Source organism: Mobula birostris, chromosome 25, assembly GCF_030028105.1.
Source record: "Mobula birostris isolate sMobBir1 chromosome 25, sMobBir1.hap1, whole genome shotgun sequence".
In the NCBI taxonomy this organism is placed as follows: Eukaryota; Metazoa; Chordata; class Chondrichthyes; order Myliobatiformes; family Myliobatidae; genus Mobula; species Mobula birostris.
This window is the reverse complement of record NC_092394.1, coordinates 10,123,599-10,147,177: the sequence shown is the minus strand read 5'-3', so window position 1 is coordinate 10,147,177 and position 23,579 is coordinate 10,123,599. Positions and strand designations below refer to the sequence as shown.

The window sequence follows — 23,579 nt, the reverse complement described above, 5'->3', positions numbered from 1 at the left end:
AAGCCTCGCCGCTTTGGTAGTAATGGCAGTGCGCTTGCGCCTTAAGCGGTACCGGCGTCGTTGACGTCGTGGGGCAGGGGAGCGAGAGCGCGCGAATTGCGGAGGTACTTTTGGCGCCACGCTGTAAAGTGCGGGCGGCTGCTGGAATATTAAATCTGCTTCAAAGTCGGGGGAATGGCGATCAGATTGTCCGAGGGCGCCATTGCGGTACGTGTGCACCTTGTTAAACTAACCTCACGGAAGCGTGCCTCCGTTGCCTCTTGTATAACCTGTCAGCATCAGCGTGCGTAGTTGCTTTTTCAGTAGTTCGTGTTTTATTGCCGTTCTTTAAGGGTAGTGTGGGGGTAAAAAGAGAGAAGTGAAATGTAAAGCAGCCTTTAGAATGGACATTGGAGTGATATTCCCTGCATGTTGTTGTAAGGAATGGAAAGGTATCACACCTACGCACACTGGGCCCCAGACTCAACTCACGGAAATAAAACGCAATGGAAGCCTGGAGTTGCCGTGCTTCTTCACACAGAATAAATAGAACATGAACAACAGTTTCTGTTAAGAGAGAAACTTTTCAGGTTAATGTTCTGTTTAGAAAGGAGAATTTGCATAACGCCTACTCCCCTCCCCCCCAGAAAATGTTTATTTCTCTAGTGTCTTATGTAATTGGGAGTGCTTTGTGGTAAAGATTCCACTCCTGAAGTATATTAACTTCTGCGCTATGGGAAACCAGTTGGCGATTTGCATGGCAAGATCCCATAAACTGCAGTGAGAACATTAACAATCTGCAAGGTTGACCTGTACAGGTCTTGAAGAAAGGTTGACTGTTTACTCTTTTCCATAGATGCCTGACTTGCTGAGTTCCTCCAGCATTTTGTGTGTGTTGCTTGGATTTACAGCATCTGCAGATTATCTCTTGTTTGTGATTTGGTCTCTATTGCGTGTGTGGATTTTGACCTGTAGAGCTCTGGTAGCACTTGTCAATGCGAAAAAAGAGGAGAATATGAGGCAAGTCTACCTCCTTCGTCCTGTGTGCAGGTAATTGTGTCCTTCTGTAGTGAAAGGTTATTGGAGCTCTTCCTGATAAGTATGGTTTGGCTGAGCTGGGTTAATTAATGGACCCAGACTAGATTTGATTTGATTTGATTGGCAAGATCTTGGATAGAATTAGTGATCTGCTTTGATCAGAAAATGGCAAAACATCTTCCTCTTGACCCTTGTACTAGCAGCAGAGAATGATAATTCCCTTCTAAAGTTTCTGAAGTGCTACCAGTTAGAGCATAGTTCTATGTTTCCATTCCTTGCAGCCAAATACATCCCAACTGGCAAGCTGTAATTTTCAAGTTCAAGTTTATTGCCATTCAGCCACACACATTTATACTACCAAATGAAACAATTTCCCTCAGTACAAGGTGCACAACACAGTATATTTGTCTGGTAAGGTGTGAGGTGTGCTCAGATGCAGTGGGGTCAACCAAAGGTGGTGGTGTCTATATTTTCAACTTATTTTTTTTACAATCACAAGACTCTGCTGGACATTAAGAACTTGAAGCACTGCAGGTCTACCCCATCAGCGAAATTGTTCATTGGTGGAGAAACTGAAGGAGCTGGACTTTGTGCACTGCGACAGAGAGGCATGATTATGTGAAGGAGGTGTGCAGTCTGACAATGAATGATCATCCTAGTTGCTTTTCTCGTGATTGCAAGGCCCTGTTGGACTTTGGTGTGGGATGCTGCAAGTCTAATTCATTGGTTTATTGGAGAATGACAGGGGAGCTCAATGGCTCCAGTCTTAGCAAGGATTAAGCATCAAGCTGCCTGTTTGCAGCTGCCGCTGAGGAAGGAGTATTGGAGTTGGGTACTCCACTGGAGTGCCGGAGGTGGTCTGTGGCATGCTCCCAGTGTTCACTGGGGGGGGGGCAGGGGGTGGAGGTGTCAAAGTGACTGTTGAACTGATGAGAGGGATCACTGAAATGTTAAGGGCCTTGCATGCCTTGTTGGAATGCACTGACATTGTCAGTTCATCCAGGGTTAATAGTATTAACAGATTCTCCTGCTTGTCATTTAAAACCTCCAAAGTACAAGAGGTTATGCAATGCTGTTCTGCCTGGCTTTTTGATTGTGGGGCTGTAGGGTAAAGTGAACAATGGAACTTGTGTGTGACTACTCGCCTATCAATGGTGTTATGAAACTCCAGAAGAGCCCTTTTGCCATTTCAATGTATAAGGTAAGGGCAGAATTGCACACAGCTCACGTAGCACATAGGTGCTGAAGCTTGACACTGCAGAAGGCTTACCTGAAAGTATACACAATGCATATAGTTTAGAGATAGTTGGGTGGGGGGGGAGGGGAAGAGTGAGTAGGAAATAGTATAGGACTAATGAAAACTTTGGATCATAGAGAATTCATTCTAGGCTGAGCAAGCTGATGCCAGCTTGCAATATAAAGAAAGTTTTTCTTTCCCCCTGGAGGTAAACCATGGACCCTTGAGACCTTTCCATCTGCAGCGGTTTGGACCTGATTTGGAGTTTTCTGATGTCTCTGCAGTTAAATCACTGCCCAGGCAACTGGCCTGGTGGTGTTGGGACCAATGGGAGCTGCTGGACTGTAGAGATGATAGTGGACTGTCTTCGGTGATAAAGATCTTTCCGCTCAGTAGAGCACCCAGGTCGAAGCAACCTTTGTTGCCCCTGACCAGAATGATGTATGACTACCATCAACAGATAGTGAAGTGGGGTAAGCCACACCAGCAAAAATGATTCACACGCACTTCATCTTGGCGACATTACCCGAAGTTGCAACACATTGCAGAATGCTTTTGGCACTGCACTAACTGATGGCTGCAATCTTCAAAGCCATGTTTAGTGATTGAAATATGCAGTATAAAACTGCATCACAGTTAGTATCTTTGTTTCATCTTGCCCAAACATACATGAGACCATACTTGCCATTGACTGTGGTACAAGGCTTGATCTACTCCAGGGGCAGATTTCCACTGTGAAGGAGCAGGGGTCTTGTTGGGGGAAAATCCAAGAACATTTGAATTGTCTTGATCTTTGATTACAAAACTTTGTGCTCCAAAACCTGGTGTGCAATGTTTTCTGTGCAACTTGCAGTTTCCCTGAGCTACAGCTGCTTCTCTGCAGCTTCTTGACTGGACTGGTTGGTTGCTGAAGGGTCATACAATATCTCAAATGGTGTGACAGTGAATGCAGGATTACTGTCATTTCTAATTTTCTAGATGTCCTATTATATCTTTTATGATTCCAGCATATCCTCAATAACACACATGAGACAGACGAAAGCAGATGCTGCAAATCCAAAATGCTGGAGGAACTCAGCAGTTCAGGTAGTACCTATGTTTCAGGCTGAGACCCTCCTTCAGGACTGGAAACGAAGGGGGAAGACACCAGAATAAAAAGGTGGGAGGGGGTGGGGAGCAGGATAGCTAGAAGGTGGTAGAAGCCAAGTCAGTAGAAAAGGTAAAGCCTGGACAGGAAGGAATCTGATAGGAGATAGAAACATAGAAAATAGGTGCAGGAGTAGACCATTTGGCCCCGCGAACCTGCACCGCCATTCAGTATGATCATGGCTGATCATCCAACTCAGAACCCTGAACCTGCCTTCTCTCCATACCTCCTGATCCCTTTGGCCACAAGGGCCATATCTAACTCCCTCTTAAATATAGCCAATGAACTGGCCTCAACTGTTTCCTGTGGCAGAGAATTCCACAGATTCACCACTCTCTGTGTGAAGAAGTTTTTCCTAATCTCAGTCCTAAAAGGCTTCCCCTTTATCCTCAAACTGTGACCCCTCGTTCTGGACTTCCCCAACATCGGGGAAAGATGAGAGTGGACAATAGGAGAAAGGGAAGGAGTAGTAGAGCTAGGAGAAGTGATAGACAGGTTAGAAAGCTAAAAGGCTAGAGTGGGGAATAGAAGAAGAGGGGAGGGGGGGAGAAAATTTTGATTTTAGCGGAAGGAGGAATTGATATTCGTGCCATCAGGTTGGAGGCTACCCAGATGGAATGTAAGGTGTTGCTCCTTATATTGAACCTTTCACTATAATTCAGGTCCTCATTCAGCCTGGTCTATAGTTTTCTTGCGTTATGTCTCCTAGCTTGTGATTTTCCAAACCCCTGGGACTTTTTCAGAACCTGTGAAATTTTGCAAAGTTTTAACTAAAGGTTTCCCCTTCATACCTATTCATAATTGAAGGTGTGTGGGATGATATTCTTGGATCTAAAACTTCCTGGATGTACTGAACTTATTGGACTTTGTTTCCTTAATTTTTGCTGAACACTGGATCCCTCCTATGATCGAGCTAAATTTGATATTGAGTAGTTGACCAGAAAATTCCTCAGAGGAAGATTTGAGTGGTCTAAGGGAGCAAGAAGGGTAAACTTGGGAGTAAATTCCAAAGTCTAGATCAGGGGTTGGCAACCTTTTTGCCTCTGTGGGCCGGATCGCGTATTAATGAGCAGATGGTGGGCCAGATAAATGCCATAAAAAAAAACTTGAAATATGGGAATTATCCATTTAAATCCATCTTGTTATGTTTTGCCTCAAATTAATGAATAACGCATGCTAAAAAATCATTTGTGCTTAAGGTTGCCTACCCCGGTCTAGATACTAGTCATCTACCTACATACAGGTAAGCTATTGATAAGATTGAAAGAGTGCAGGGAAAATTTACAAAGATGTTGCTAGGACTTGAAGAACTGAATTATGTGGGGTGATTTGATAAGTTCGTGGCCTAAGGTAGAAGGAAAAGAGTAATTAACTTCAAACTTTCTGCATAATCGCTCAGAGTTGAACTGCATGTGCATGTAATGAGAGCCGTAGAACACATCTCCTTCTACCTAGGCCATGAACTTATCAATCACCCGTCTGTGGACACTTTCTGGAGGTCCAAGATCCGTATGCTCCACGACAGTTGGACTAAGTGTGGAAATGTAGGAGGGGACTATATTGATAAATGTGCTAGATTTTCTAAAATTGACTCTTCTACCTTAGGCCATAAACTTATCAATCACCCCTTGTATACTGGAAGGTTGAATAGATCAGTACTTTTTTCCCTCTAGCATAAGAGGAGAAGGGGTGATTTGCTAGAAGGGTCAAAATTATGAGAGGTAGAGATAAGGTAGATGCAAGCAGGCTTTTCCCATGAGGTTGTATTAGATGAAAACTAAAGGTCATAGAGTAAGGGTGAAAGATGAAATGTGTAAAGGGAATATGGGGAAACTACTTCACTCAGTGACGCGAGAGTGGAACAAACTGTCGGTGCAAGTGGTGGATGCAGGTTTGATTGCAACATTTGGGTAAGTATAGCGGAGCTGGAAAGTTTGTGAACCCTTTAGAATTTTCTCTATTTCTGCATAAATATGACCAAAAATGTGATCAGATCTCCACGCAAGTTCTAAAACTAGGTAGAGAACCAAATTAAATAAATAAAACAGAAACATTATACCCTTTATTTATTGAGAAAAATGATAACATGTATTTGTTGCAGTAAGTATGTGAACCTTTGCTTTCAGTAACTGATGTGACCGCCTTGTACAGCAATAACTTCAACTAGATGTTTTCAGTTAATTGATCAATCCTGCACATCGGCTTGGAGGAATTTAGGCCATTCCTCTGTAACAAAACTGCTTCAACTCTGGGATGTTGGTGGGCTTCCTTGCATGTCTGCTTGCTTCAGGTCCTTCCACAACATTTCTGTAGGATTAAGGTCAGGACTTTGACATAACCATTCCAAAACGTGATATTTTTTTTTCTCTGCTTTAATCATTCTTGATAGACCTACTTGTGTGTTTATGGTCATTGTCTTGCTGTATGACCCACTTTCTCTTGAACTTCATGTCATGGATGGATACCTGATTTTCCTGTAGAATTTGCTGGTACAGTTTAGAATTCATAGCTCCATCAATGATGGCAAGTTGTCCTGGTCCTGAGGCAGCAGAGCTGGCCTTAACCGTGCCACTACCACCGCCATATTTCACAGATGGCTTGAGGTTCTTGTGCTGGAATGCAGTGGTTGCTTTCGAAAAACATAACACTTCTCATGTAAGTCAAAAAGTTCTATTTTGGACTCATCCGTCCACAGAACATTCTTCCAATGGCCTTCTGTTTATCCGTGTGGTCTTTAACAAAGTTTAGACAGGCAGCAATGCTCTTCTTGGAGAGTAGTGGCTTTCTCCTTGCAATCCTGCCATGCACACTATTGTTGTTCAAGGTTTGCCTGATGGTAGACTCATGAACACTGACATTAGCCAATGCAAGAGAGGCCTGTAGCTCCTTATATGTTACCCTGGGGTTCTTTGTGACTTTCTGGAATATTACCCGCCTTGCTCATGTAGTGATTTTTGTCAGTTGACCACTCCTGGGGAGAGTAACAATAGTGTTGAATTTCCTCCATTTGTACACCATCTGTGGATTGGTGGAGCCCAATCTCTTTAGGAATAGTTATGTATCCTTTTCCAGCATGGCAAGCATCAACAATTTTCTTTGATCGAGGCATGGCGCACTTCCAAAAATCTGTGTGGTGATGATCAGACTTTGATAGTGAAGACCCAGATTTATGTTCTTTAAGTAGGGCAGAGATCCTATACTCACACCTGATTGTCATCCCATTGATTGAAACACCTGACTCTAATTTCCTCTTTAAATGAACTGACATTCCTAGAGGTTCACGTACTTTTTCCAACAAATACATGTAATATTGGATTATTTTTTTTCAACAGATAAGCGAACAGATAATGTTTTCTGTGTTATTTAATTGGGTTCTCTATCTAGTTTTAGGACTTGTGTAAAGATCTGATCGCATTTTAGGTCATATTTATTGCAGAAATAGAGAAAATTCTAAAGGGTTCATACACTTTCTAGCTCCATTGTACATGGGAGGGATATGGAAGGCTATGGTCTGGGTTTGGGTCAGTGAGACTAGTCAGAGTAACAGTTTGGCTCAAGCTAAATGGGCTGAAGGGCTTGTTTCTGATCTATAGTACTCTATAACTAGGCAACTAAAGGGACATAGTTCTGTGTTTTTATTAAATAGGCATTATGCTTATGGTGCCAACACTTGATTTGAAAAAACAAATTTGTCTTTTGAAGATGCTCAGTGGAATATGCAATATTTAAGTGAGATGCTATGCAATAAAAATTCTCTGATGAAAATGTCTTGTTACTTTTGTTTAGACATTGTAGAAAGAAGTACACTGATTTATGAAACATTTGATGTATGCCTAGGGAGCAGTTATTTGCTCTGTAGTACGTCAGTTGTAAAAAAAAACCAATATGTACATGCCTGACATTTCAGTAGAAAAATAACAATAATGCAATAGGGAATACAACTGTAAAGAAAACTATACATGTAATTTTGAATTTTAATTCAAATATTCTGGCACATTCTACTGTGGGGAAAATGTTTTTACCGCATTTCCTGCTACCTATTAATGGGGAAGATTCACATTGGATGTGGTTGTCCCTCGTCTCTGGGAAGGCTGGCATTTATTCTTCATCCGTAATTGCTCCTAAATTGACAAAGCATTGGTGGGTCTAGTGCTATAAACAGCAGACTAGGGAAGGTTGGAAAATTTCCTTAATGGAAACAAATAAAAATGTTGGAAATACATTGCAAATCAAGAGGCCTATGTGGAGAAACACAGTTAATGTTACAATGGCATCCTTCATCAGAATTAGTAAAGCTGGTTATAAAATTTAAGTACTATGTCAATATCTGAGGTGCTGTTCTCTGAAACAAAGTTGAGCTTTATTCACATAGCATAGAAGACCGAAGTCAAGAGTGGGAATGTGATGGAGAAGAGAATTAAAATGCAAGCCCAGGATCTCCTTTTGTGGTCTAGATGGTGAGCTGCAGAATGAGCACCAAATCTGCATTTGGCTTCTGGTGTAGAGGACACATAATTGTGAGACTTTCAGTCTGTTCTGGGAGTCTGTTGTTGGGCATGTCACTCAATATCACCAACTGAGTGTCTCAGTACTGGGGTTGTCAAGTTGGGTATTGATGTAGGACATCTTATGGAATTTGGCAAACTTTTGCAGAATTGGTATTGATGCAATTTTTACATTACCTTGAGACGTATGTTGTAGCTGGCCCTCTCTATTACAAGCCTGTTCATGACTAGAGATTCCAGGCAAATGAAGGAAACTGTTCACAAAGCCCTTTGGAATTGCAACATTCCCATTAACTCCTGGGCATTTCTGGTTCTTAACTGCTCAAAGTAGAGAGGGAGTATTTCCAATGATATGGAGGCAATGTATCAGTAGCATAGAGTCTCTGCATAAAGAGATAGACCACATCATAATTACCCACTCACTCCCCCCCATCTGCAAAGGAGTACGCAGTTTTCACGTTGGCCACAAGCATCCCCTCACTTCTAATCAACAAGCTCCAAAACTTTGGCTCTGTGCTTCTCTCTGCAACTGGATCCTTGAATTCCTCACTGAGAGACCACAATCTGTGCAGATTAGAAATAACCTCTCCATGCTGACAATCATCATTGGCATACCTGAAGGATGCATGCTTGGCCCACTATACTCTTGCTACACCCATGACTGTATGGCTAGGCACAGCTCAAATGGCATATGTAGATTTGCTAATGACACAACTATTCTGTTTCAGATGATGTTGAGGAGGCATACAGAAGCAAGATAGATCAGCTGGTTGAGTGTTGCACCAATAACCTTGCACTCAGAGTCAGTGAGACCATGGAATTGATTGTTTACTTCAGGAAGGGGAAGTTGAGAGAACCCACACCAGACCTCATCAAGGGATCAGAAGTGGGAACAGTGAGCAGTTTCAAGTTACTGGGTGTCAACTTCTCAAGATCGATCCTGGACCCAACATATTGATGAAACTACAGAAAACGCAGGGCAGCAGCTATATTTCATTTTGTGTGTGAGACAACTTGGTATGTCACCGAAGACTCAAATTTCTAGAGGTACACCGTAGCATTACCATCTGATATGGAAAGGCCACTGCACAGGATTGAGGAAAAAGCTGGAGAAAGCGTGGTCTTGGCCCACTCCAACATGGGCACTAGCCTCCACAACATCGAGGGCACTTTCAATAGGTGATGCCTCAAAAACGTGGCATCCATTTTTAAGGACCCCCATCACCAGGACATGCTCTCTTCTCATCGGCACAGAAGACACACTCAACATTTCAGGAACAGCTTCTTCCCCCCCATCAGATTTCTAAATGGGCAATGAATCCATGCACACGATCTCACTACTTTTTTGGCTCTCTCTGCTCTTTTTGCACCACATCTGGTTGTATGAAAATGTGCTGAGAGAAAGGAGTTGGAGGTTCATGGGAACAGAAACGTGAACCAGAGAGTTGTGGAGAAAATGATCTTAGACTACTGAAACACCAGGAGAAAATATCTCAAGGTAGCAGAATCAGAATTGGGTTTGATATCACCAGCATATATTGTGAAATTAGTTAACTTTGCAGCAGCGGTATAGGTTTCAATAGGTACAATGCAATACATGATAAATGTATTTTTAAAATCTGAATTACGGTAAGATATGTATATTAAATTAAGTAGTGCAAAAACAAATAAAAAGATTGAGGTAGTTTTCGCAGATTGAGTGTCCATTTAGAAATTGGATGGCAGAGGGAAAGAAGCTGTTCCTGAATCGCTGAGTGTGCATTCAGGCTTGCTTCATGGTAGCATTGAGAAGAGGGCATGTCTTGGGTTGTGGGGATCCTTAATAATGGACGCCACCTTCCTGAGACCCTCCTTGAAGATGTCTTTGACTCTATGGAAGCTAGACCCATGATAGAACTGACTAATTTTGCAAGTTTCTGCAACTTATTTTGATCTTGTGAGGTAGCCCCTTCTACTACCCCTGCCCCATACCAGATGGTGATGCAGCCACTCAAAATGCTCTCCATGGTACACCTGTAGAAATTTGAGTGTTTTAGGTGACAAACCAAATTTCCCCAAACTTCTAATGAAATATAGCTGCAATCTTACCGCCTTCATGGCTGCATCGATATGTTGCGACCAGGTTAGGTCCTCAGATAATGACACCCAGGAACTTGAAATTGCTCACTTCACTTCTGATCCCTCCTGAGGATTGGTTTGTGTTCCCTTTCTGAACTCCACAATCAGCTTTTTGGTCTCGCTAATGCTGAGTGCAAGGTTGTTGCTGTAATGCCATTCAGCTAGCTGGTCTTTCTCCTATATGCCATCTCGTCACCATCTGAGATTCTGTCAACAATGGTTATATCATCAGCAAATCTATACATGGCATTTGAACTATGCCTAGTCTCACAGTCATTGGTGTAGAGTAGTGGGCTAAGCATACATCCCTGTGGTACGCCAGCGTTGATTGTCAACGTGGTGGAGATGTTATTTCCAATCCACGCAGTTTGTAGACTTCGGGTTAAGAAGTGAAGGATCCAGTTACAGACGGAGGTATAGAGGCCCAGGTTCTGTAGCTTTTCAATCAGGTCTGTAGGAATGATGGTGTTAAACGCTGAGCTGTAGTCAATAAACGGCACCCTGGCATAGGTATTTGTATTGTCCAGGTGACCCAAGGCTGTGATGTCCGCCGTAGACCTATTGTGGCGATAGGTAAATTGCAGTGGGTCCAGGTCCTTGCTGAGGCAGGAACTGAGTCTAGCCATAACCAACCTTTCAAAGCATTTCATCACTGTAGATGTGAGTGCTACTGGGCAATAGTTGTTCAGGCAGTTCACTGCTCTTTTTGGGCACTGGTATAATTGTTGCCTTTTGAAGCAGGTGGGGACTTCTGACTGTAGTGATGAGAGATTCAAAATGTCTTTGAGTACATTATGGTAATGTTTAATGAGGCCAGATTAGTGGAAAGTGAAGATTACAATATTGTGTCTTTGATAACGGAGAGAGGAAAGTGGATGAGAAAGCCTAGCCATTGGACCAGGCGTGGGTAATATTTCAATCAACTTGGAAAGGTATTTAGTTTATGTATTTTTTTTTTAAAAAGACTGGTTTCTCAGACTGTGGAAACTGTAGTCATTAGAATAGATAGCCAGAAGAATGAGAATGGACGGATCATTAGAGGAAGCATGTGGTTAAATATAACTGTGAGAGACTGAGGTAGTAATGGGTATTAGATGCAGAACTATCCTCTGAGATGGTGGTAGAGACGTTAATGAAGTAAACTGAGGAAAATTCAGGGATAGGTTATCCAAAGGTGAAACCAAGATTGAGCTTGGCAGAATTAGTGGTTGAAAAAGGCACATTTCTGCACCCTTGCTGTCAATTTCCTTGAAGGAAGTTGATGAGCTGGATTGGTTTTCAATAACAGTCCAGTACTTCCATTATTTCAATTCTAGATCAATTTATTTCCTTGAATTTCAATTTGTATCATGATTTGAACGTGTCTGTGGATCAATTGTCCAGGCTTTTGGACATTAATCCAATCCAGTAACATAATCACAATATGACTACCTTTAAATGGAAAGGGTACAGTCACATTGACTTTGTTTTTTGTCTGCAATCTGAATTCAAAATGTTTGTTGGGGAGCTGCTGAATAGAACAATCTTCTATCAGTATAAAGAAATGCTGCAACAGCTCTAGCAGTGAAGTGTAATGTTGTGGATGATCTTCTCTTGCACAATCTCTTTGAATTTAAGTACAGAGTACTTGAAGCTGGCTGATGGTGTAGTGGCATCCGCACCATTCTCTAAGGTGAGTGGACCCAATTTTGAATCCAGCTGGCTTCTTGCAAGCTTTCCATCTGTGCTGGGTTGAATGTTGAGCTAACAACTTGGCCTCAAAAAAACAGACAGATGCTAAAGCAACAGCAAAGTTGCCCCCGCCCCCCCGCCAGTGCGCCGCAAGGTGTGAAAAGGAACAACAACAATACTTGGGTATCCAAATGTTCATCTTTGTAGCATATCGAAGGTCTTGGATTGGTTTTTCCACAAGTGTTCCTAATGCATTTCTCTTTAATAATAACTCTTTCACTTGTATTTTGCAGTCAATAGTTCAAGGGGGAACTCCTTCACAGCCACTTTTACAAGTAATTGTAAGTAACCTTTTTTTATAGTTCATGACTGGTAGTTGGGTCCACTGATTAGCCTTTACAGAAGTTAAATATCTTGTACAATATGATTTCCACACTAAGTATGTTTCCATAAAAATAATTCCCATAGCAGTAACTGTCACAGCAAATCTATTGCCCAATCCTTCCTTTGTTAACTTGATCCACCTTTGTTGCAAGGGACTTTTGTTCATAATTTTTTTTTACAGTAAAATTTTTAAGAAATAACATGAAAATACTTTTTGGCTCCTTGGAACCTTTCTGCAATAGGTAAGATAATCTCCAAGCATTCTACTAAATTCCAGTGAGTGCAGGCCCAAAGCTGCTAAACAGTCCTCGTGTGTTAATCCCTTCACTCCTGGAATTACCCTCGTGAAACTCATCTGGACTCTCTCCAATGACAGTATATGCTTTCTGAGATGAGGGGCCCAAAACTGTTGACAATACTCCCAAGTGCGGCCTGACTAGTGTCTTATAAAGTTTCAGCATTATCTCCTTGTTTTTATATTCTATTCCCCTTGAAATAAATGCCAACATTGCATTTGCTGCCTTTACCACAGACTCAGCCTGTGAATTAACCTTCTGGGAGTCTTGCACGAGGATTCCTAAGTCCCTTTTCACCTCTGATGTTTGAATTTTCTCCCTATTTAGATAATAGTCTGTATTATTGTTCCTTTTACCAAAATGCATTATCATACATTTCCCAACACTGTATTCCATCTGCCACTTTTTTGACCATTCTTTCAATTTGTCTCAGTCCTACTGCAATCGCGTTGCTTCCTCAGCAAGACCTACCCATCCACCTATCTTTGTATCATCTGCAAACTTTGGCACAAAGCCATCAATTTCACTATCTAAATCATTGACAAACAGTGTGAAAAGTAGCGGTCCCAATACTGACCCCTGAGGAACACCACTAGTCACTGGCAGCCAACCAGAAAAGGCCCCCATTATTGTCACTCGCTTCCTCCTGCCTGTCAGCCGTACTTCTATCCATATCAGGATACTTCCTGTAACACCATTGGATTTTGCCTTGTTAAGCAGCCTCATGTGAGGCATCTTATCAAATGCCTTCTGAAAATCCAAGTAGATGACATCTACTGCCCCTTCTTTGTCTACCCTGCTTGTTACTTCCTTGAAGAATTCCCTTTACGGAAACCATGCTGACTTTCACTTATTTTATGATTGGTCTCTTGAGTACCCCAAAGCCTCGTCCTTAATGGACTCCAACACTTTCCCAACCGCTGAAGTTAGGCTAACTGGCCGAAAAATCTCCTGTTTTGTCTTCCTCCCTTCTTAAGAGTAGGGTGACATTTGCAGTTTTCCAGTCCTCCAGGACCATGCCAGAATCAACCAGACATGGGTCCAATATGTTTAATCTTTTGTAGGATAAAGATGAATACTCAGCATTCCATTATCTGGCGAGTCTTAATAACACTAACCCTATTGCATATGCAGAAAGACCAGAAAGCTATTCTGGATATGGTCCAGTAAAATTTATCTAAGTCTCTTTGGTGGATTGTCTCCATTGCTCAATCTACCCTAATGTCCACCATGGTTTAGTACTTGTGAAGAGACTCTTCGCTGTTTTACCAGTGGAGGGATTTTACAATGAAGAGTGACAATAAATCAGTGAAGATCAAATGGTGGAGCAGACTCAATGGGCCAAATGTCCTGATTCTGCTCCTATATCTTGTGGTGTAAAATACCAGGGCTTGTGACGACTCAGTATCTTCTGGGAATGCTTCTTTTCAGTGACTGAACAGTCGCTCCCTAACTCATTATGGATTCTGGAGACACAAAGCATCTTACTTTCTCTATGTAACAATTCCACAAGAAATGCAGACTGTGACGTTAGCCACTATATGTAGTTGTTTTTGACCAAGTTTTTTTTTTATTCCATTTGAATTTGCTGCCCTTACCTCTACACCTACAAGCTGATTTTACCCAAAGAGATTGCAATAGAATGTAGCTTCAAAGAGTGGTGTCAAATAAGGCTGCTCATCGTCCCAATATTTTCTGTCTTTCCATAACATTGTAGCTCACCTCCAACAAGCTTGCCAATACAATGGAGCTAAACTACAGGGTGTATGGGGAACTATTCAACCTGTGATATTTCCAGTGCAAATATCGTCATCAAATTGGTATGCAGATGATGTGTGTGCATGCTGCTATTTGGTCATTGACTTTTTTAGTGAAGCATATTCAAGAATGTGGATGTTTATAGCAAGTCCAAAAGAGTCTGTATTGCTCTTTCCCACTGCACAATGAAATCCTGAAAATTGTGGGCTATTCATATCTTTGGAACTACCCCTCAACAAAGGAAGATATTAGAAGATCAAGATATCAAACCCAACACAGGTGTATGCTCTGCCACTTGAGCATGGCTGAATTTACTTTTCCTCTGGTAGCAGTGATCTCTTGCCTTTTGAAGTAAGGAAAACTACCAGGCGCTTCAAACGCCGAATGCATTGGTCAACCCGGTGTCGGGATATGAGACGCAATATCAAAGTTCTCTGCCTGGTGGATAAACCTAAGCGTTCAGGCTTAGTGTATTTGGTCCAGTCCAATGGGCAGCACATACATATTTTGTGCATGCCAGACACCAGACTGCTGAAGCAGGCATTCCATGGTCTGTCTTGGCAAGGTATTGCCAGAGGAAGGGCAAAGAAATTAAATCAATGAAATTCTGAAAGCTGCCTAAAGGAAGCATTGACATACCCACTGACTCATGGGGATCCTTGCCCTGTACTGCACAGAATGGAGAAGGAGCATTTGTGAAGGAATCGAGAGCCACTGAGTCTCTTTAGGAGCCCCACAATAATGCATTACTTTGCATTTCTACCAATCCCAGTGACCACGTTTGCCTTTGTTCTGCCTCTTTCAGAGTGGAGTTTCCACATTAACTGCATCAGTAACGGTTTGATTTCCTTGTTACATGCCATGACAAGTAATCTGCAGTAAATCATACACAAAGGGGCCTGCGTCCCTCTGATGGTTAACATTTTTCTATCACTAACCATGTGAGATCTGCAGGAGAATGCTTCCAAATCATGTTAAAAAGTACTGGTTTTTTTTCTTAAACCATTACTGAATGACTTAATATTTTTCATTTGGCCTGTTCTCTTGAAACCTCTGAGTTTTCAGAAACCTACTGAACTTTTGTATATCAGAACATTAATCTATTACACATGGACTTGCTCACCAAATATTGGCCTTTAGTACAGATCCCCATGAAACACTAGCAGTTATAGTTTTCTGACTTGAAAAGTGACTACTTATTCATACTTTATTTGTTGTTTGTCACCTCCAAACCTGTGTGCTCTCATTTCACTAATAATCTCTTGTATAGGCTTTTTGGACTTCCAATGCATCAAATTCCCACCCTTATTGAAAGTGCATAGATTTGTCAAACTTAATTTCCCTTTGATAAATCCACATGACTCTCCTCTGTTGTATTATTTAGTTATGATGCCCTCTGAGCACTTAATAGATTCTGGCAATCTTGTTAACTACATCAGGATGACAGGACTGTATTTGTTTTCCTTTTGCGGTGGTGTTGGTTGCCACAATAGTATATTTTAATGAAAGCAAATATAGTCTTCAAATAATAGAATTCCATAGAATGACAACTATTGCATCCTCTATTGAAAGTAAGTGCTTTATTGCATATATATCAGTAACATCTGATAGTGAAATCTGCCACTATAGCACCACAAGTGTGCTAGAGTATTAGAGTTTTACTGTAATAATTTTATTATATGATTTATTTTGAAGGGAGGGAAGAGGGAAGAAAATATTGCTCTTAATACATTTACTGAGCATTTTGAGGAGCTTGGTATACTTATGAGATGTCTTTTTTTTTAAAAAAACCTTTGATCTCTTTGAAATGTGCTATGTTAATAATGATATGCAATCCCCTTAAAGTCACTGTAAAGTGAGCATGACAGATTTAATAATAAAACATTCAATACTGTATGTTTTAATAAAGTGTGATACTACTTTGATTTTGACACTTTGAATGTTTTGCAGCGATAGAAATGTGGAAAAATGAGTTGGCTACTCTCTCAAATGTCATATTCTTGCTGTCTGTTCATGCCCCCTAAATGCCTTTTTGTGCTAGAGAATTTCAGTTTAACTATTCCTTGAGTGACAGTAGGGATTCCTTGAATTCAAAATGTAAATTTTAATTATCAAAATACATATGTCACCATATACAACCCTGAGATTAGTTTTCCTATAGGCATACTCGGTAAATCTTTAGAATATTAACTAGAACAAGATCAACTACAGTGCTGAAGACAAACTGCAAGTGCAAATATAAATAAATAGCAATAAATAACAAGAACACAAGATGAGATAAAGAGAACTTAAAGTAAGATCATTGGTCGTTGGAATATTTCAATGATGGGGCAAGTGAGCATTGTTATCTCCTTCTATTCCAAAGCCTGATGGGTGTAGGGTAATAACTATTCTTGAAGCTGGTGGTTCGAGTCCTGAAGCTCTTGTACCTTCTACCTGATGGCAGCAGCGAGAAGGGAGCATGTCCTGGGTGGTGGGAATCCCTGATGGATGCTGCTTTCCTACAACAGCGTTTCATGTGGATGTGCTCAATGGTTGGGAGGACTTTACTCGTGGTGTACTAGACAGAATCCACGACCTTTTGTAGGATATTTCACTGAATCTAGAGCCTCAGCCAGAAAACATCTCCAAACATCTGTCAGTTTTTTGAAATTTCAGTTATATTTCTTTTCATTCAAGTCTTTGCATCCCAGGAATCTAGTGAGCCTGCATTGTATTCTTTCTAGACCAAATATATCCTTCAGCATGGAAAGCAAAACTGCTCTCTATTTCTCTGTGGTCTTGTCAAGATCTTGTGCAATTTTAGCAAGACATCATTTTTCCTGTATTTACTCTTGAGCAATGATCAACATACTTTTTGCTACTGTAACTAGTTATTAAACCTGTTTGTTTTCACTGACTAATGCACAAGGATGTTGTGATCCATTTGTACACCAATATTTCCCAATCTATCGCTACTTAGATCTCTTTTTAAACTTGATGGGTGATTTCATGTTTATCCATGTTATACTGCATCTGCCATGCTTTAGTCTACTTTTGCCACCTAATTGCCTTGGTCTGTTTGTGTCAATCTCACATCTCCAAACCACCCAGCTTTGTGTTGTTGGCAAATTTGAATGTTGCATTCAGTGACTTTGTCAAATTGCAGATGTATGTATGTCTGCATAGCTGGAGCCCAAGCAGAGATTTTTACTGTACCCTGCTAGTCGCCATCTGCCGCTACAAAAAAAATCTTCCTACTCTATTTTGTCTGTCAAGCTATTTTCATTGCATACCAGTATATACCCGTAATTCTATGTTAATTTTGTGCCCTTTCCTCTGACATTCAACAAAGGCATCCTGAAGATCCAAATAGACCAAATCCACTGGTTCATCCCTAGGCTCTGTACCAGTTACAGTCAACACCATATCCTTCTTAAATCTATTTGGGTTTTATCTCATCCTGTTGATGTTTTCCAAGTGTTCTGATATTACACCCTTTATAATAGAATGTAGCATTTTCCTTGCTATTGATGTTAAGCTAACGTCTGTTAATTCCCTGTTTTCTTATTTTTTTTAAAGTATGTTTACATTTTTCTGTCCTCCAATCTGTGGGAATACTTTCATTATCAATAGGACTTTAGAAGATGACCCCAATGCATCCATTATTTCTATGGCTTTTTTTTTAGTACTTGGCTGTAGATCATCAGACTCTGAAGATGCATTAGCTTTCCATGCCATTCATTTTTCTAGTGTTACTTATTAATTGATTCTAAGTTTTTTAAAAAATTTCTTTGCCTTAGAACCTTCATTCCATAAATTTCCCAGAACTTCTGCCCTTTTGGTGTAATTATTCTACTACTTTGCTCTCCATTATAAATTCTCCAGATTAGATTAGAAGGGAACTATACTTGTTTTCACAAATCTTGTTTTGCATATTTGTAGAATGTCAGTAATATAGGAACATATTTCTGCAGCATACGAACACAAATCTGTTTTTATGTACCTTACAAGTCACTGAAGTGGAGTGCGAAAGTTGCCTTTGTCTTTCCTGTGGGGAAACTTTCTTCCATAATTACACAAAATAACCTCTTGAGTTGGGATCAGCGACTTGTTTTGTAAGGCTCTCTGACCTTTTGATAACCTTTTGATTTTTAAAAAAAAACATTCTGTCATGACAGCTGGTGGAGCCGTGTTAAAGAAGCTGAAAGAATAATTTTTCAGCTGCATTTGAATATGAAATTAAACTAATGAAATTTTTAAAATTCAAAGAATTTTGAAAATCAAACTATTTGGAAAGAAATTAATTTATTCAGTTCAGAAAACAACATAAATTGCCTTAAAGCTACATCTTTTGCACCCATTCCTCTCCATTGAAATAAATGGTGGTGTGAAACCTACACCATGACAAAATGGCATGGGCTCGGCAGCCAGATTTCTCAGCAGTACTACTGGGGACCCTGCAAGGGAGTACAGTAGACATAATGGATTTAATAGGCTCAATCAGAAGTTCACGGTTTGTGCATTCTTGCACTTGCCTTAGTTTTTTTTTTAAGCATTGATATTTTGTGCTATTAGTAGCATTGGTGGTTTGGAGGGGCACTAAATGTATCCAGTCAGTGGGGTGCAGGTTTCCTTCCACAATCAAGTTTTTTTTAAATCAAAATAAACTTTATTCAAGATCTTTAAAGTATTTGTAAGAATCAACAGTGCAATGCCTTTTAATCCTTTACATTCATAGTTAAGGCTTTCAGTACTGTTTTGTTACCTTCAAAAACATCAATAGCACTGTTGCTGCTCATGTGGCCTTCTGGGGTGGTGTGTTACTACAGTATTTGAGGGGCTTCCTCATCTGGCCAGGCCCCTCCCTTTCCAGTGGTGGAAGAGCCCTACTCTTGGAGTGAGTGGTAGTGGGAGTTTTGGACATCTGAGTGGTTTCTTGTACTTACAACCTATTACTCACTTCAGTCCACATTACAGTTGTGCACTCTCCTGCCAAAACTTGGATAAAATTCCCTATCCAAATCTTCCTACCTCTGATGAAACACATCAGCTCTTGTCTAAGAAGCGACTTGGATCTGCTTCAATTTGCCTACTAGCACCACAGGTCAGCAGCAGATGTCATTTCATTGGTTTTTCACTTAGCCCTGGAACATCTGAGCAGCAAAGGTGCAAACTTAAGGATTTCTTTATCAACTATAGCTTGGCATTCAATACCATCATCCTCAACAAACTTCTGTGTTTGTGTACTGGATATTATATTGACTGACTACATCACAGCCTGGTATACAAACACCAATGCATTTGAACAGAATATTCTACGAAAAGTAGTGGATACAGCCCAGTCCTTCATTGATACATCTATGTGGAGCACAGGAAAACAACATCTATCATCAGTGATTCCCCCACCACCCAGCTCACACTCTCTTCCCATTGCTGCCACAGGATGAAGGTACAGGAGCCTCAGGGCTCACACCACCAGGTTCAGGAATGGCTATTGTCCCTCAACCTATGGGCTATTGAACTAGTGGTGATAACTTCACTCAACATCACTTGCCCCCGTCACTGAGCTATTTCCACAACCTATGGACTCGCTTTCAAAGACTCTTCATCTCATGTTCTAGATATTGCTTATTTATTATTTTTTTTCTTTTATCTTTTGCACATTGTTTGTCCACCCTGTTGGGTGCAGTCTTTCATTTATTCCATTATGATTCTTGGATTTTTTTGAGTATGCCTGCAAGAAAATGAATCTCGGGGTTGTATATGGTGAATAACATGTTCTTTGATAGTTTTACTTTGAAGTTTGAACTTTACAATGCTTGAGGGGCCTCACATGAGGCTGCTTAACCTGGGCCCACCATTTCCAGTAGAACACTACCATACTGGTCCTTCCCCACCAAGCCATTGCCATGGCAGCACCAAGCCTCAGTTTGTCTCTCAACACGTACTTTTGCAGCCTGGAATGAATGTGCCAGTTGGCAGCATTCCTTCATGAGCATCTCGACTGAATCAAGTTGCAAATTTCACAGAAATTTACACTAGTCTTAAAGTACTTTTTTTTAAATCTCACTTTCCATTCAGACCTACTTGCAGGTTGATACATGCAAAACTTGTGATCCAATGCAGTAAAATATTTTTTAAAATGTCCTTGATACTTTTTGTGGTTAATTGCGCTTTGATTAATACAACTGAAAATAGACTATGTAACTTAATTTTGTATTGTTGAAAATAGTACTTTTTAAAATGTACATTCATTTGCCAGTTCGATTGGAGTCCAGTTGTCATTTTCTTTTCAAATTAGATTGTTTTTAAAACCTATCTTTCCATGCCCATGTCTTTGTGCCAAAAAGAGGCAGCTTAATTTTTTTGAAAGCTGCTTCAAAGACCCACAAACAAACAGCAAACACAATTAGCAGGAATTCGCTATGGTGATTAATTCCTCTCGAGTGTGCCATATTTGTGGGTGGTGCGGCCTTTGAGCCAAACGCATTATAAACTAGCACATAAGATTGTAGAAATTCAATTTGCACTTAAGAATCTACGGTGTCGTTATGGTAAATCAAGGTGAATTGTGACAGAATTAATATGTAATCTGTCCTGTTATATTTCACTGTAAACACTATATGGAGGTGCAACATACCTGTTGTGACTGCAACAATGAATTGCTTAAGTTTTAATGATCAAGGTCCATTTGGGTGACTGCACTGGAAAGGGTCCCTTTTGTGTGCCGTTGCATTTATTGTAATAGTTATTAATGGACAATACTGCCTCTCCACTGTAAGCAATTCATTTTGTTCACAGAGTATTCGAAAAATTACAAATGGGCCCCCAAGGTACCGCGTACTAATGAGTGATGGAATCCATACACTGTCATGTAAGTATTGAAGAAAGAACTTAGTTGCTTGCATTGGCTAAATAAAAAAAAATGATTTAATTGTTCAACCAATTTATGGAATTTTATGCAAGGTATTAGCATACTAATTATGGATTATGGATATATTCCAATTTTAAACTGGAACTACAGCCACTTATATGGTGCTCTTAATGTAATGAGAAGTTATTTCACAGTTGCACAGGGATTAAGGATAAGTGAAAGATATGGGTATTGAGAGGCCTTTTAAATGGAGGGCTATGTGGAATTTCTTTTCCCCTTCTACAAAGCATGAGTTCAGAACAGTGATCGGCAGGTTTACATTGGAAATGGGAGAAGAGATGTACAGATGCCTAAACCTAAAGGACAGAAAGATTTTGGATGGAATGGGGAAAATACAGGGTCTCAGCCGGAAATGTCAACTGTACTCTTCCATAGATGCTGCCTGGCCTGCTGAGTTCCTCCAGTATTTTGTGTGTGTTGCTTGAAAATATAGAAGGGTTTGTTTTGTTTTTAAACAGAAGTTTTGAAACTGTAGCATTGGTTTTGGGTAACCACACTTTCCCAGAGGTTGGTCTAATCATTTGTGAAAATTAAATGTTTTCGGTCAATTAGAATATTATTTCCTTCCTATGCTTAAGCAAGTCTATGTAAAAATGGAGGAACAGCAGAGTTTTTCAGAACTATTGAATACCTCTTCCTGGTGCAGGAAGTGGCATCAGCTTAGGCTCTTGGTCCTGCGGAATGTGCAGTAACTGATGTTGCTAAGGTACCTTTGTGATGTTGGCATTTTATTTAGAGATGAGGCCTGGTAACAGGCCGCCTAACCCGACAATCCCATGCTGCCCAATTATACCTATGTGACCAATTAGCCTGCTAACACAGGAGGAGATTTAGGCCATTCGGCTCATTGAGTCTGCTCTGCCATTTCATCATGGCTGATCCCGGATCCCATTCAACCCCACACACCTACCCTCTCACTGTATTCCTTGATGCCCCATCCAATTAGGAATCTTATCAACTTCAGCTTTGAATATGATGATGGACTTGACCTCCACCGCAGACTGTGGCATAGCATTCCAGGGATTCACTACCCTGGCTAAAAAAAATTCTCCTTCTGTTCTAAAAGGTCATCCCTTAATTCTAGTTCTGGATGCCCCCACCAGAGGAAACATCTTCTCCACATCCACCTTATCTAGTCCTTTCAGCATTTGATAGGTTTTAATGAGATTCCCCAAGCATTCTTCTAAATTCCGGTGAGTACAGGCCCAAAGGTGCCAAACACTCCTTGTGTGTTAACCACTTCACTCCTGGAATTATCCTTGTGAACCTCTGGACTCTCTCCAATGACGACACATCCTTTCTGAGATAAAGGATCCAAAACTGTTGACAGTACTCCCAAGTGCGGCCTGATTAGTGTCTTATAAAGTTTCAGCACTATCCCCTTGTTTTTATATTCTATTCCCCTTGAAATAAATGCCAACATTGCATTTTCCTCCTTTACCATAGACTCAACCTGTGAATTAACCTTCTGTGAGTCTTGCATGAGGATTCTTAAGTCCCTTTGCACCTCTGATTTGAATTTTCTCCCCATTTAGATAGTTTGCACCATTGTTCTTTTACCAAAATGCATTATCATACATTTCCCAACACTGTATTCCATCTGCCACTTTTTTGACCATTCTTCCAATTTGTCTCAGTCCTATTGCAATCACATTGCTTCCTCAGCACTACCTACCCCTCCACCTATCTTTGTAACATTCGCAAGCGTTGCCCCAAAGCCATCAATTCGACTATCTAAATCATTGACAAACAGTGTGAAAAGTAGCAGTCCCAATACTGACCCCTGAGGAACACCACCAGTTACTGGCAGTCAACCAGAAAAGGCCCCCTTTATTCCCGTATGGGTCCTAGCTATGCCTGCCTTTTTGTTGGGTTTGTGGAACAATCTATGTTCCGTGCCTATTCTAGTATCTGTCCCCCACTTTTCCTTCGCTACATCGACGACTGCATTGGTGCTGCTTCCTGCACGCATGCAGAACTCGTTGACTTTATTAACTTTGCCTCCAACTTTCACCCTGCCCTCAAGTTTACCTGGTCCATTTCCGACACCTCCCTCCCCTTTCTAGATCTTTCTGTCTCTGTCTCTGGAGACAGCTTATCCACTGATGTCTACTATAAGCCTACTGACTCTCACAGCTATCTGGACTATTCCTCTTCTCACCCTGTCTCTTGCAAAAACGCCATCCCCTTCTCGCAATTCCTCCGTCTCTGCCGCATCTGCTCTCAGGATGAGGCTTTTCATTCTAGGACGAGGGAGATGTCTTCCTTTTTTAAAGAAGGGCTTCCCTTCCTCCACTATCAACTCTGCCCTTAAACGCATCTCCCCCATTTCACGTACATCTGCTCTCACTCCATCCTCCCGCCACCCCACTAGGAATAGGGTTCCCCTGGTTCTCACCTACCACCCCACCAGCCTCCGGGTCCAACATATTATTCTCTGTAACTTCCGCCACCTCCAACGGGATCCCACCACTAAGCACATCTTTCCCTCCCCCCCCCCCCCCCTGCATTCCGCAGGGATCGCTCCCTA

The 23,579-nt window shown here is 41.0% G+C and overlaps 1 protein-coding gene across 1 annotated transcript in view; it reads left to right on the top strand.

Moving 5' to 3' along the window:
• The first annotated feature begins 17 nt into the window (after positions 1 to 17).
• rpa1 (replication protein A1) overlaps positions 18 to 23,579 on the top strand; it is a 109,625-nt gene continuing 86,063 nt past the window's right edge. The window contains exons 1-3 of the mRNA XM_072243165.1: positions 18 to 207; positions 11,989 to 12,036; positions 20,917 to 20,989. Of these exons, the coding sequence (XP_072099266.1) occupies positions 175 to 207; positions 11,989 to 12,036; positions 20,917 to 20,989 (154 nt within the window). The 5' untranslated portion in view covers positions 18 to 174. The remainder of the gene's footprint in view (positions 208 to 11,988; positions 12,037 to 20,916; positions 20,990 to 23,579) is intronic.